This window comes from Dysidea avara, chromosome 2, assembly GCF_963678975.1.
Source record: "Dysidea avara chromosome 2, odDysAvar1.4, whole genome shotgun sequence".
NCBI classification, from domain to species: Eukaryota; Metazoa; Porifera; class Demospongiae; order Dictyoceratida; family Dysideidae; genus Dysidea; species Dysidea avara.
In genome coordinates this window covers 4518096-4534660 of record NC_089273.1, presented here as the reverse complement: position 1 = coordinate 4534660, position 16565 = coordinate 4518096, and the positions used below count along the sequence as shown (strand labels likewise).

The following is a 16565-nucleotide window of genomic DNA, read 5'->3' as shown; positions in this document are numbered from 1 at the left end:
ATGGTGGGAATAGAAATATTTGTCAACAAAGTGATTTGTCACCATTTGTCACACTTAATTACTCACAGAACTCAATGCATTACTATAAAAAGTTAGTTTGTAATGTATTAGACAGTAAATTGGCCATATCTCTGGAATGCTTCAAGATATCAAACTGAAATTTGAACTCAAGATAGATAAACACCCAGTTGATTTTAGCTTTTGAAAAGAGAAAAATGACCTATGTGCAGAAAAGGAAGGTTTTTCAAAATTGGATCACAATTTGCATAATGCTTTCATTCTATTTGGAGGATTTCAGTCAGATTTGTATAAATTCAATGTCTAAAGCATACAACATGTAGTATTCATCAGGTGGTAAGCAGTATGTGCATTGGTTTTATAGCATCATAATTACTAAAAACATAATTTTATTTGTGGAAGCCACAGGACATAGTTGCCTGTTCCCTTTTGGTGACAAGTATATTGTCAAAACTTCCTGTACATCCATACACAAAATTAATGCTGATCATATAAAGGAAATTGTATGCTTAACTTACATGAAAGCTGTATTATACTTACCGAAGTGTGCAAGAGCACATTATACAGTAGCTAATACAGGAGTGCTAATTGTATAATAGTAACTAGTATGTCATACCATAATTATGCATTACAACAATCAGAACAGTTAAGGGCCATGCTGTGAAATCATCTGTTGTACATAATTAGGAGCAATCTCTCGGAGCTTATTGAGCCAATCAGATCGTATCTTTGCATAATCTTCTTCGCATTTACCAGAAGTGTAGTAGTTATAAGCCAGGGATATGTCATGAGAACCTGCCTGTAAAGCAGTATTTACTAGTTGAAGTTCTTTAATGTAAAACTTGATATGAGGCAATGTCAGTAAAGCTATGAAACTGTAGTCAGGTGTCATTATCTGAAGTTGTTCACATTGCCAATTCACAATTTGCTGGATAAATGCCATATTAATACATGGTGTAATTTTTCTTGTAATAGCAGCTGCTTGCTGTGCTATCACTCCAACAGAATTACTACAGTTGTAGTTCTCTATTGTTTGTATTAATAGGTGATAATTCTTTTGAGCAAGACATCGTTCAACACTCTGTTTCAATCTTCTACTGATTTTATGAGCGTGTTTTAATGTCTTACGACAGTTGCTTATTACTGAGTCAATTTGTCCACGCAGTGTTGGTAAAAACATTGCAATATTTGTTGATATTGTTAATTGCTGTATCTTTTGCATGATACCTATAATTGCATTTGGTTCTGTTATAACCAGCATATTGATTTGCTTAATATAGTATAATATCAAAAAATTTTCTATTACATTTTGTCTAAATTCTAAAAAGCCAGAAGGTGTACTCGGATCACTAACTGCATAGAACCACCTAAATTGTTCTGTAAATCCATCACTGACTGCTTGGTAGGTATCGAATCCAGCAACTGGTGATAGATCATAGACTTCATCATTGTTCATGTTCTGCATGATGTAGTGGCTGATGACAGCATGAACCTCCACACAGTGCTGTGTGTTGCTATGAGGAGGTATCGTAACATCAGTAAACTGTACTAGTCCATAACTCCATAGTAAATCTACAGCATCTATTGCTTCATGCTCAGTGACCTTCCATAAATAGTGTAACACTGCTGTTTGTAATGAAGCACCAATACCTGTCCATAATATCAATGTTTTTATTTTATCAGATTGAGATTTTGTTAGTAATCCTAAGGTCACTTCAATACATGCTTTTACAGCGTATTTGCGACTTCTTTCAATATCGTTTTTATCAAAAGCCGTTATTCCATTATCATGTAGTTTTGCTACCACATTTTGAATGGCTTGATGATGAGATAATTTATGTCTCTTCAGGTTATGAGACAGTTGTCCTTTTACAAGGGACAGAAGCAGTGGCCACAAGTGGACATCTTGAGCTAGTTCATCAAGTAAGTTCACATCCTCTTGTGACAGTTGACTAACATCAACTACTCCACAGGTCAGCAAAGAAAGAGCTTCACTTTGCTCCATTGGACCTATACTAACTATCTGTTTAGTAGGTATGTATTGGTCAATGTCATTTTTTCTTGAGGTAAGGATTATTTTGCAGTGGCTAAATGCTTTTACTATTAGCTCGGCATCTTCGACAAGCCATACATCATCAATGATGACGAGGAGATTACGACAATGATCACTTGTAAGTTGATTGATTTTTTGTTCAACAACATTAACATCACATTGTTGATTAGTTAGCAAATAATATAATCCTTTCAGCTTCATAGTAGGATCAGTAGCTTGTGGTCCAAGCTCTATAAATACAACACCATCTGTAAAATGTTCCTTGATTACAGGGTGATGGCATAAAGCAGTAACAATAGAAGTCTTGCCAAATCCACCAGCTCCAGTTACTGTTAGACTAGTTCCATAACTATTGTGGTCAATAGTGGACTGGCATAACTTTGTGACCATTTCATCCAATAGTTGCTGACGACACACATAATTAGGTGGCATCAACGGAGGTGGTGGACACTTGATCCCTATAGAGAAACAAATAGCACATAGAAGTTACTCAGACATGGCAAAAAAGGGAAAGCATGGTTATAAGTGCAATACACCTCATGGCCAAGGTTTGTATACCAGTTCTATACCATGGCTGCGAGGGATTTTGCTGATATATATACCCGTAAACCATGAGGGCCACAGGCCTTGAGAAAATAATTATCGTTTATCGTGACAAAATGGTTTTAACTTACCGAGATATAGGTTTTTTCATTATCACACAGCCCTAGTAAGGGTGTATAAATCAGCAAAATCCCGATGCAGTAATGGTATAGGTGATATATACCACCTAAGGCACACTCACCTGATAAGTGAAAGAACTACAGATCACTCACTCCATTTGTTTTATACACTAGCATCTGGTGATCAATTGTGGTTTCAATAGCATGGGCAAATACCTGTAGCTCTCAGAACATTATTTCTACATCATTACATTTCAACACTCGCCAGGAGCTTTTGATTGTGGGATTGGTTTTTGGGTTGTATATATAACTAAGGCTCTTTAATATTCACTATTGTGACAGTCAGTAAGCTAATACATTAAGTTAATCACTTAGGACTATAAGCTACTCACCTAGTTGTCATATTCTTCTTGTTTCGTGGTCTGCTTAATGGCTGACATGCCCCCCCCCCCCTTACCCCATGCAGTGGCTAGAAATAAACATCCACGCATCACCCAAGCTATCATTTTACAGATCATTTGTCATAGAATATAGTTCAGTTACTGTCAAATAATCTAAACTTAGCAACTACACTGAGCCATATCTAATGTGTAAACTAAAACCCACAATAAAATGCTCAATAAAATGAGTCAAAGCATTTCGTATCTTTGAACTGGTTGGAAATCAAAGCCACAAGCAAACCACATTACCAAGATAATAATATTACTGGGTAATATCTAGATATTACCTGGCAAATAATTAGATGAAGTAAACCCCAAGTAGTTCTTAATATCCACACTTAAGGTTACGGAATATTTTAAAATACGTGGGCGGAACAAAATACAAAACCTGCTTTAAACCAAGCAGGGATAAATAATTTCAACAACTGTGTTGTGTTAGCAATACAATTAATTGTGCTTGTCTGTTTTTACTGCAGAACAATGACTGTTCTTGGGTGTGTGGTCCACAATAGAGTGATGTTTTATAAAAACGTGCTGCCAAAAACCAGACTAGCAGATTACTGATAATTTCAACACAATTAACTAAACAATTATAATATCTAGGTCCTGTGAAAGCGATTTTTTAAATTACTGGTTGTATAGATGGTTTATTGAACTTTTAATAGTTTTTTTTTGAGTGAAACAAGTTCTTTGAAGGCTTATATCTGAGTCACTGGGAAGAAACATGCTAAAAATGCTTCCACAGGATCAAATAAATTTAATAAAATACAGTATCACTATGCCACAGAAATGCCAATAGAGCCTACAGCGTTTGCTGTATTTGGTGGCAGAAAAACATGCTAGTGAAAGCTGGAGCTGAGCAATGTATTGGCTGGCTTACTTGTGTTACTACGTACAATAACTTGTAGTGTTCCACCTGCCTCAAACTACACTGTAGCTACATAAAAACATTAAATATGAAGGGATTCACCTTCATTAAAACTTTTCACACTGCTAGACTGGTTTTATGGGCTTCTCAAAAAGTATCGATAGGCATTCATAATTTTGAATGATTTCCCATGACTATACCGTTACCTTAAGTGGTAAATAGACTACGTACATATGTATAGTTTTAACCATTGTCTTAAGGTACATTATGTACAATGTAATTATTACTTTTATACAATATACTAACCTTGTTCTAAGCGCTGGTGCCTATAATTCAGCTGTTGCTGCAGCTCCACTCTTGATGCAATGTTTTCTGTAGTTTCAAGAACAAATTTCACAAATCTTAAGCAACTATAATAATTATACAGTATGGTAGCACTTTATATTAGGGAGTACAAAGGTTTGGGTCCTCTTGGCCAAACAAAATTACCCAAAAAACAGTTTCACAAGACCACTCTGGCATCTTGACAGTATTGGTTAGGTATAACCATGCCCAAAACTGCTTTCAGTATGACCCTAAATGCTTCCAACAGATTGTTACAAAATATATTTTTAAAATATTCAATGGGCTTGCATGCCTGCCTGCCTGCCTGATGCAACCAGGCAAATGTAACTCAATAACAGCTAAGGCTACGAGCTTGATTTTTCACTGTCCAATGTCACTCCATCTCAAGACATGCCTTTTGACATACCACAGTATGCACAATGCATGCATCATGGACATAACTTTGTCTTCCTTTGTGTCCCATTTCTTTCTGAAAGCCCAAAGTGTCAATTGGAAGCGTGACATTTGTAAATGAGAATCGTCCATGTTTCCATTCTGATTGGATCGACTGTAGAGGCTATTCTGATACATACTGTTCTTCGTTTGTAATGCTGTACAATGGGCTGAAAATGGGTGAAAGCAAAACATATTGGACACTTCACTTTCAAGTCAGTAATTGATAATTGGAGGGTGTGAATTGTCCTTATTTTGTGTGGTGACTGGATTGATTGCAGAGGTGTTTCTCTTACTGTTCTTCATTTGTAGCACTGTATAATGGGCTGAACATAGCCAAAAGCAAAGCATATTGACCTCTTCACTTTCGAGTCAGTAATTGTTAGCTGGGGTGCGTGTTCACGTTAACTCCGGTGCCATACTTTTCTTTGATGTGGCATGTGTGGGTTCACCAGCCATAATAATGTTGCAAAAAAGTAAACAAACAAGTATAAGGAAAAATTAGGAATTTTAAATTTGATTAGAGATTATAGAAAAAGTAGGGAAATAAGGGAGGTCGCCTACACCTGCAGATATACTGATGAGCATTTAATCCCTAATTCAGACCTCAGACATGCGTATAGACTGATTAATGTATCTGTAGGCCTCCCTTGTTACTCTACTTTTTTCTATGATCCCTTGAAATTCCTAATTTGTTCTTATACTTGTACAGTAAGAATAGTGTGATACGTACTAATGTAGTGTACGGTTGCAACACCTATGCATGCTGTATAGAAGGTACATAATTTTCAAAGAACAAAGGTGTGAGATTTGTGTTCATTAAATCAATATTTTATTTTGGACAGCTTGATACCTATGAGTCTTAGGTACAACTTTTCATAAACTAAAATACATATCATCTTTAGTATAGCAAAGGTTTTCCCTGTGTGGTACTGTGTGTACATGTACTAAAAACAATGAGCATATTGTGTCCTAGAGGTGGCACTGGACCAACTTTGCTCAGATCGGTTTGGACAGTGTCAAACTCAGTGTAAATTTCCAGTTCAGGAGTTATGGATAAGTGAAAATTGCATTGTCAAGATCCTGTACACTTGTTTGTACACGTATGCCGAGTACACTGGCATAAACATACAATAATAAGATAGGGAGAAAATATTACCAAAAAAGTATGTAGAATGAAATAAAGATAATAGTGAATGCAGTAAACTTTTTACTTCATTTCATATTAGAGAACATCCTCTTTGCAATTGACTTCATCCCCTATTCAATAAAATTGGTTGCTTATTGCAGTAAAATTTGTCTCTATTGCAATAGAATTCATCACTAGCAATAGGATCAGTCTATTTTGCTTTTTGCTTTTTGTTTCACTTAGTTTCTTCCCAGTGTTTTTTTTCACCTATTAGCTATGCTCCATATTTTGCTGTACTATCTATTTTGCTAAGGGGTGTTAGTTGACCATTTCTAACTCAATAGCTACCACCATTATTTCACCTTAAAATTATTGTTCTATTAGAGTATCTCAATCTTCACTTATTCTATACAGTATAGCAAGAAGCTAGCTGCAGGATATGTTGCTTAACAATATGTGACTGTTCTATTGGAGCATTTCAATTGTCATTAAGCTCTTCCTGAAACAATTATCCATTCATTGTTGATAATTTTATTGTGTGTGTGTGACTGTTCTATTAGAGCATGTATTTTCATCTTTTGGGAAGCGTTATTGTTTTTGTCCACTGCACAAAAATTGCACCTATTATGTTAGCAATTTGCTCATTGCTTTTACACATCTATTATGCTAAATAAGTGCCACCAAAATTAATTCATCTCTATTTACCGCCATTAAAATTGAATTTGGCATGCTTGCAGTAAAATTAGGCACTATCGCATTAGAATTAGTCAATTTTGTAGGAAAATTTGTTATAACTGATTGTTCTTTACATGCCAAGATAGAATAAAATTTATTTCAGTAAAATTGTGGTTGGCATAATCTACCTGTGTGAATTTTTTTCTAGAGGAATTACTTGATATCTAGTGGGGAAAATTCACATACACACCTGATGGAATAACATGTCCATCAATAACGAAAAACAGTGGTAGGATCCCTTGTGAAGTTTGCTGTAGACAAATTTTATGCACTGAAAACAACCAATTACGACAAATCCTTATTAGCCAACAATTGTTTCAGCTTCTCCATGTAGTATCCTTATTCACAGAGTTGTTCACTGATTAGTACTTTTCCCATAAACATGATAAAATATAATGTAACAGCATCAAATTCTACTACAAGCTTGCCAAAGTTAACTCTGCAAATGCAGCAAATTCCACTGCAAATGTGGCAAATTCTCTATTGGAAACAGGACAAAGTTAATTGCAAAGGAGGCACATTCAGTAGCTAAAGCCAGTATTGTTAAATGATTCTTGGCTGACAATATACACTTTACCCAAATCACATTGATTCACTCTAATAAAACAGTCATCATGTACTCTAATACAACGGTACACTCTAATGCATTCAGCTATAGAGCATAATCTTGATTAATAAGTATAATAGTCTTGATTTGTTTAGACTGTCAAAAGCATAGTAGGTATATTTTTCAAAGCATACTAGGCTTAATCCTACTTGTCAGCTGCATGCATGATAGCACTGGCTTATTTGTCTACACAGTACACCCATAGTGCATCTAGATTTATATACCGATATATCGTACATACAGCACTATAGAATTAAGCAATTACTTCACACACCTTGACTGGTTTGTAATAGGTTTGGGGTGCTGATTACTGATGATGCAGTCCTCACTGATGCTTCAGTTGATGTCACATTGCGTGTTGTATCGTGATGTGGTACAGAAGATGAGCTGATACCAGTATTGGTCCATGGCGATGATGCATTTGAAGTAGTTGTAATGGATGATGGTAAACACAAAGCTTCCAAAAATTCTGTGATGAATGGGAAAACATTATTCGCAAGATACATAATACATTATAATGATCTCACATTTAATTATACATGTGTTGTATACACTGAATCTACACTACGAAACTTAATTGTATGTGCAAGTGCACCACCATGGTTGCATGCTTATAAACCACATCTCATACCTATTATAACACATGGCGGCTATATTTTCCACATTTCACTGATGGTACAATATCATGTAAATTTTATATACCACATATCTGTGGTGAAGATCAAAGGCCCCATGCTGTAGCTTGTAAGTGATATACCATGACAAACTGTGGATTGTGGCTATGCTAACCACATTTTAGTTGCATGTATATGACTCCCTGTCTTCACAGGCTTTAGCCTTCTCACAGGTCCCTAGTGGGAAAGCATTCACAGATATTTGAATCCTTACTAGGGACCAGTCTATTTTGCTTTTTTCCCACCTATTTTTCTTTCCAGCAATTCTTTTGCTTTTCACCTATTATGCTCCATATTTTGCTCACGAATTATAAATTTTGCTCAGCACTGATCTTTGTTAATTGAATATTTCCAATTGCAAAGCTACAGTTTCACCTTAAAGTGACTGTTCTATTAGAGTATCTTGATCAGCACTTACTTCTAACATGTAAAGCAAGAAGCTAGCTAATATCGTTTAACATGTGTGACTGTTTTATTAGGGTATCTTGATTGTCACTTGTTGTTCCTGTAACAATTAGCTATGCATTGTCGTCTCTGACTGTTCTATTAGAGTATCTCGATCTTTTATGCCACTTCAAAAAAAATTGCACCTATTATGCCAGCATTTTGCTCATTGCTTTTACCTACCCATTATGTCAAAAACTTTGCCGCCAAAATCGACGGGTCCCTAATCCTTACTTAATAGTAAACAACAACTGTAAAAAAAGTAGTGAATACTGTGGCAAATATATAGTCAATGTTTTTAGTCTAAATGTTTGCAGTGACGTTCACTATTTGCAACAGTATTCTTTACAGTGAAGTCATTAACAACAAGCACCTAATTAAACCAGCAATTATTTACTTGGGTAGTTGAGAAGATTGTCAATGAACTGTTGTCTTTTTTATGGATAACCTTCTTCATGGATAACTTAGTAGTCACTAGTAGATGGGTGTGGCATCACTAAAGACTCTCAAACATCTCATCCAGTAATAATTCTATTGATTTCAATTACTAACAGGTACTGTTTCACTATAAATCTATAGTTGTTTTCACCACTGGGGTGTAGCAAAAGAATCTATTATGTAAGCAATGAGCAAATTGCTTACATAATAGGTGCAATTTTTGGACAATGGACACTAGCAAACAATAACGCTTCCCAAAAGATATGCTCTAATAGAACAGTTGCACGCACAAAATTATCAACAATGAATAGCCAATTATAACATGTATATGACTGAAATAATATGCATTCTCCCAGAGACTCTCTCAGTGCTAGCACAATTATGATCGTGCGTATATCCCCACGTAAGCATATTTATAAATACTGCATATCCCATTACGAGGGTATGTCATTGTTATTGCACCTGTACATGAGTCAGAGGTGGAGCAGAAGATGGCTGTAACAACCATGATATCATTCAAGTATACAGGATATTATAACTATTAGTATGTCAGAGTTTATGAATATTAAAATGAGTTCTTGGTCAAGTTCCTATTGTGTGCACAAGATTGCATGGAGATTTATCTTTGTAGCTAATAGAAAGATACTATTATACTGGATACTGTATTTCACTTTTTTCATTGTGAAATAATTTCAAATGACAAAAATCATACCAAAATAAATTTCTTACATTTTTGCAAAAGATCAAGGTACTCTAAATAATTGTTGCACAAGAATTATTGTGACTTCTTGAAAAGAAAATGGATAACAGTGTAAACTCAAACAACAACAATTTTGTGATGCAGAAATGATTCAGTTTTATCTGAGGTTGATGGAATGGCATCTCACGGATTGCAACGGCTTAAAAAACTGGCAAGAGGGCGAATTTCTTTGAGGGTGGATTTCTCCGAGGGAGAACAATGGATAAGTTCTGCATTGTACACTGATAATCTAATTGCTGGACCAAAAATTGACACAGAGTGTTTCCTGCAAGTTTTGACATGTGTTTTACACCATTGAAGTATTATAGTATTACTGTGTAAAGGATTAATCTTTTTGTTGTAACTAGAAGTTTGTATTTATGTGTATTTGTGTTTTTGTTTTATTAGTAATACAATTATAATTGTTGTGATATCCTGAGCTATTGTAGCTTGAGTGATTCTATCACACAGTTATAAGTTGGGTGCTTGATAACCACGCAACTTATGTATCACACAGTAGCTGAGCAACTCCGTCTAGTAGTTATCACCTAGCTTGACACTGTGGCACTCCCATGCAGCGGCGGAGGAAGTAGTTGATATGAGGGGGAGCTGGGCTGACCCAGACTTATTTCTGTAGTTTGGTAAGGTGAGACCAAAAAAAAAAAAAAAAAAAGGTCACAACCAACTGACAAGAGCTTTCCACCTCACCAGCTACCATTTCTAGCTGATAAACTACATAAATATCCTTACATACCTCGCTACACACTGACTACTTTATTAGAGTGACTGCTCTATTAGAGTATCTCGATCTTTATCTCGGTTTTAAGCCCCACTACAAGAAAGATAATTTCGGTGTGGTATCATTCTGAAGGGGCTTTAGCCCCCTAGCCCCCCCCCCCCCCCCCCCCCCCCTTTCCGCCGCCTATGCTCCCATGTACTGGGATACAAATATAACACTTTGCACAGATATTGTTTGTATAATACATACATACAGGTGTAGGTTTGTATTAGTCTTCTATTTTATTTGTATATTCTGAATAAGGATTATGGAACTGTGTGCACATGAAACATGTAGTACTGCACACTTGACAAGAGACTTAACACATCATAATGGTTTCATTGACAGGACCACGATTGTGTGGTTTAATATGACAGCGAGTATAGGAAACAGAGTGTGGTGACCACCAATTGGTCACAGTACAGAAAACAGATCATACCCCATTAATAGTCTATAAATGTGACTGTATCTTGGAAAACCAGTCTTATTGCATAGGTTTTCACCATGAACACAAAGCTATATAAATACACTATCAAATTAATCAGCAAGGCTTGAGTGATCTGCTTTTACTGGCTGCTTTTCCCAAGCCCAGTGGTAAACCAAATGAACAGTATGTGGTTCAATTCAAAGAAGTTGTACCCAACCTTGGGAATAGCTATATGTATATGTGGCTGTACAGCTCCGTGGTGTTGAATTAAGACCTGTGCTGTTTCATTTTAGCCAATTTTGAACCCTGACATGACCCATAATTCAATCTAATTCATACCAACGTACATATTCCTCTTTAATTTTGTTAACAATCTCTTGCTCTCCCCTCCACCCCAAAATTAGAGTCCACCTGATACAGCCAACCTCAAGTTAAAATCTATCTAATGGTGCTGTTAGCTACTTGTACAGTGAATGTAAGGAATTGATGTAAAACATATGAAAATTTGGTACATGTACGTAACTTCAACTGATGTTGGGCTGCAACACCCTAAATACTTAAAACTGGCCTTTCCCGGTGATTTTAAATTGGTGATCAGACCAATTTTCCCAGACACAGTCTTATAACAGTCAGTAACACAACTGCACCTTTTATTGATCTCCATACATACATACATATCTGCAGAACAAACTCACTCAGCAATGATAAACTACAGTATGTACTCTTAAAAAGCAACCATCCTAATAAAACAGCCTTGTAAGACAACTACTTGAATGGGATTGCTATAGAAACCAGTGTGCTTAAAGTACAATAATTAAAATCAATTGTTCCGAACAATGAAAAGCAATGAAACAAGCAATATAAAAAATGGTATTATATAGTCAGGAGGGAAAATCTACTTTGTTATTATTAAGCTTAAACCTGCTAGGAGACCCTAAAACTGAGCTGCATTGAAACTATTAGTTGTAACTACATTGCTGTATTGTAATACTATCATTCGTATCACTATTTGTGACCAGGCCTGCAAAGAATAGGGTAGTTATGCTATGGTAATGCAATTTTCATCACTGATTAAACTTTTAATTGGCTTCATAATACAAGTTACAGAATGCAGATATTCCATCCTAGTACTGAGATATAACCAGTAATGTTATGGGGTGTAGTTTGTACAACATGCCCTACTTTTGCAGGCCCAGTCACATTTTTTACTACTTGGAGCCCTACTCTTTTTTTCAAAAAATATTGAATGTATAAAATTAAATGTAATACTATTTGTGTGTGCATATAAATTTCAATTATAAGCTACAAAAGACTGAACAACAAAGCACAGTACATACCGTTTCGTAAAGATGTAATGAAACTAATTGAGGTCTCCTCACACAAATTTTCCATAATATCACAGAAATCAAATACACCATCTTCTCCATTTATTGAAACTAATATTTCAGCTACAAGCCTTTCATTTATTAATTCAATAGTTGGAAGTTGTGTCAAACGATACTCAGAATCCATGTGTACTGCACCAGGAAGTAGTTGCTTCAATGTATCAAGACTTTTTCTGTAGTCTTGAGGCAGACAGGTGCACAATCTTGTATAGTTATTTCTCAGCAGTGGTAAAACTATCAACAATAAAGAATATGATATTGTTGCATACATTTTTAAGGGAAAATTTTCACTCAATCATTGAGTTAATGTTCATACTGTAAATCAAGAAAAATTCATTGTCAAAATTTTTTTCATCACTGGCCATATTGACAAAAATTAAAACAACAGTCTTTCAAAAATGTAATGAATAACTTGCGTATACAAAAATATTAATGTATAATTATTCCATCACAATTTTTTTTGTCAATTATACCATTGACAAAAATATGAGATTTTAATGTATGAAAAGTTTCTACACTTACATACTGATTTATGGTAAATGTAAATATAAAAATAAAAATAACGTAAATATAATGTAATGTAAATATTGATTTTAAATATACTGATTTATGGTGGTAAATGTTATAGCAAACTAATCATTTCAATTTTGGACAATTAATTGATGTGAATCAATCAGATTACAGCTTGTCCATGTTCTTTATACATTAAGAAATGTAACAGTACTCAAGCCCTTCTGATCTCTTTAGTGAACAGTTGTTGAAAAGCCAATTTTGAATAAATTGTTTTTAAATATGTGACCATCTCAGACAAAACTCAACTTGTTTGCCAAACTTCTAAATTTCTTTTTATTTTCTCAGTATTATCTATAGTGTCCAAGAAATTGGGTTGTCCAACTTATTATGGTGAATAGTTTTGAATTATAGCTCTAGACAGTAGGAAGAGCAAAAAATCAATTTGTAAAGGACTATAGTAGAAATATAAACTGCAGGTATTTAAATTTGTCATTCTACTGAGTCAGGATTTGGTATAAAACGTTCACCATGAATTGGCAAATCAACCAAGGAATAGTTTTATCCTTTATCCCAGTAGTCACTTGTGTATACACATATGAAAGCGTTTTATATGAAGTGCCAACATTTTGTTTACGTCCACTGCATTGTAAACAAATGCACATGACATGCACATATTGTAGTTGGGGCTAGTGAATATATACGTACCTGAAGCCACTAACATTAAACTTTCACAAAAGTAGGAGTGTCTTACTGACAGTTATGCAAATTTTCAATACTTATGTAAGATTGCATAATTATTATGATATTTTGTGCACATACAAAATCTTGGATTTAACAGCCTTGCAGTAATTAACGGTGGAACAATTAGCTTCCTACCAAATCTACTTTTTTTCTCTTTGCTCTGTTTTGATACATTGGTGGTTGCTAGATGCTACGTAACATAGACGTAGCATATACTAAGCTACAGGCTAATGAGCATTACTCCTTAGCAATTGGCTAGATACTACATACAGTGTAGTTCACTATTCTCGACTATAATCTGATCAACCTCTGCATGCCTTCATAACAGTTGCCGCACCATCTAAGATAGGACAGTTTAACTCTCAAGCTCATGTCATATTGTATATATTAAAATTGATTTGTGGCTCTAGATCATAACTTGGCTTATCGATTGGTTACTACTGTACAATAACTGTTACACCAAAGCGGCAATTGAATTCAGGCCTATCAAAGTGGCGAAGAACAAGCATCATTGATGGCACAGGAATATCTACAATTAAAGTTGACGTGCATTGTTAATCTTTGTCCATTTCTTAATCACAGTATCTGATTCAGTAATGGTATAAAGATTACCAAACTTACCACATTCTTTGCCAACCACACAACTACTTCATGCCATGGAATTTTTATTAGCATAATATTATAATGGGTCTCATAATTAAGTCATTTATTAGCCTATTACCGTATATCAATTAAATTTGGCGGTGAACTAAATTTGGTGAATTGGCGATTCGTCACTAAACCGCCAAATTTAAATTTCGTCAATACTGTTTTCAAACCTTGGGTCAAGCAGTTGTTGAAGTAGGTTTTCTATGGATACTGCTGAAACTGGTAAATTAGTGTGGTTCCACGCATGAAAATGGGTGTGGCTTACTGACTAGACTAGAACTCATACTCGATTAGTGGGCGTAGCTCCATGTAAGCTTGCAGACAGCAGTAGACATGAATTCATGCACAGCCATTGATAAATGGGTGAGTATGCCTACAAACAACAAATAATCCTGAAAGTGGGTGTGGCCACAAAAGAAATTGGAGCACAGATATTTGAGTACAGTAGGCGTCTATGGAAGCAGGACCAGAACATTCTTTAAAGCGAGTCAGTACAGCATCACTTACGCCATTCGCCAATTTTTCAGTGACATCATTTTGCCAAATTAAAATTTTGCCAACTGCAATTTTATAGCAAATCGTCAAATGTGACTGAATTTGACAAAACCCGGCTTCGACACACAAAGCTTCGTTAGGAGATATGGCGATTTTAAGTAATCATTGTGTAATAACTTCCCAGTGCCTACAGCTGTGCAAACACAATTTGCACCAAGTATGCATCTATTTACTAGCTATCACTGAGTGGGTGTATACATTTCTGATACCCAAAATTAGTCCTGTTTTAGGCAGCTTTTCTCGAGTGGGAAATAATATCACAGGTGGTAGTAATAGGATGGGAGGGTGGGGGGCGGTGGGTGGGCTTAATATAGGGGTATAAAATGAAGCAAGAAGACGATTGGAATCCAGAGGCCAAGTTTGGGCTCTCCATGGCCCTCCATGGCCCTCAAATCACTCCAAATTGACTGAGAACACTATTGGCGAGCTCTCTGTGAAGTCCCAGCTCACTACATACCATTATCACAAAGCCATGGCCATTCAATGGCACCAATCTCCCACTCGTGGCTTTGACAGGGTTGGAAGAAAGCTGCCACAGAAACCAGACTTGCCAGTCCTGAAGGAAGTACAGTTTGGAATATGATAGTGTATTAGGCCAGCAATCCATTTCTGGAAGTTTGATTTTGTGTGTGTGGAAGCCTTGTTATGTGAAATCCGGTCACAAATATTAGCTTCGCCAATGTTTGTAGTTATACGGTATACTGTTCAGTGATAATCGAGTCTATAGCTGATAATTACATAGTTGCTTACACTATATATTCCCAAACTTCTCTTGTCACAGATACATTACTGGCAGTATGAATATGGTACGTACCACTCAAATAAAATATCATCTTGTGAGAGTGTGAGCAATTTAAAACTTGCAAGTTAAAGGGTGTGGCACCCATTTCACTCATGAGTATTCATTGCTAATGAAATGAGATTAATAACTGTGAGCAAAACAGTGCCACGCCCTTCAATTAGCCAGTTTTTAATCACCTGTGCTCTCAAGAAAAACTTTGCATTTGAGAGGCACGTACGTACGTACGTACTGTACACCACATAAAATCATGTAAACCTAATTATATGGTACTTACATCTCGAAGATGGATCTAGATTAATCTTAGCAAAGAGCTCTTGATATATTTGACTATTCATACCTATACAACACAATTCATCATGCAGACAGTGTGTGTATGTCTTATGATTCACTTACTATGTGAAGTTAATGGATGTTGTTGAGGGCTTGGTAATGATTGAATGTTAGTAGTGGATGTTTCACTAACTGGAAACTGAGCACTGTTTTGAACATCTACAAAAAAAAGCATTTATTGACAAAGTAAATATATTATTTTAATTTCCAATGATTAACAGCATATTTCCACAATAAGACATGTTGTATTTAGGGATGCATCTGTTATTTAGATACTCTAATAGAGCAGTTACTTATGCTTTAATAGTAAGAGTCGTCAACTTTGAGTCCATAATTCTAATATAACAATATGTAAAACTCCAATTTGTTTTTGCACAAATTCCAGGAATAATTTAGAAAGAACAACTGGAAGCTTACAAAGCATAATGGACTCCTGCCCAGTTGTATTAATTGCATCTACATACTGCAATTTGCTTTATTTCCATGCACAAATTTTTGTGATAAAAATTTTCATGTAAAAATATTTTTGTATGATTTAAATCAATGTGACCGCTCTAATAGAGCAGTTTGATTGTAGGTAAAATTTTTGTGCAAAAAGTTTTTGTACAAGTTTTTGCATACTAAAATTATTTTACATTGGAAAAAAAGCAAATTATGGTGGCATTTGCACTTTAAATTTGCTTAGTATAGCATGTATACTCTGCCAATAACAGGTACAATTTTTGTGATGTGGACATAAAAATTGAATATAGATCAAGATATACTCTAATAGAACAGTCGCACACAATACGATATCAACAAT

The 16565-nt window shown here is 35.3% G+C and overlaps 1 protein-coding gene across 1 annotated transcript in view; it reads right to left on the bottom strand.

Moving 5' to 3' along the window:
• Positions 1-386: 386 nt before the first annotated feature.
• The window catches only part of LOC136246466 (uncharacterized), an 83973-nt gene continuing 67794 nt past the window's right edge, over positions 387-16565 (bottom strand). Inside the window, exons 19-24 of the mRNA XM_066037940.1 lie at positions 15827-15922; positions 15708-15770; positions 12127-12408; positions 7564-7758; positions 4348-4413; positions 387-2529 (exon numbers count right to left, since the gene is read on the bottom strand). Of these exons, the coding sequence (XP_065894012.1) occupies positions 665-2529; positions 4348-4413; positions 7564-7758; positions 12127-12408; positions 15708-15770; positions 15827-15922 (2567 nt within the window). The 3' untranslated portion in view covers positions 387-664. The remainder of the gene's footprint in view (positions 2530-4347; positions 4414-7563; positions 7759-12126; positions 12409-15707; positions 15771-15826; positions 15923-16565) is intronic.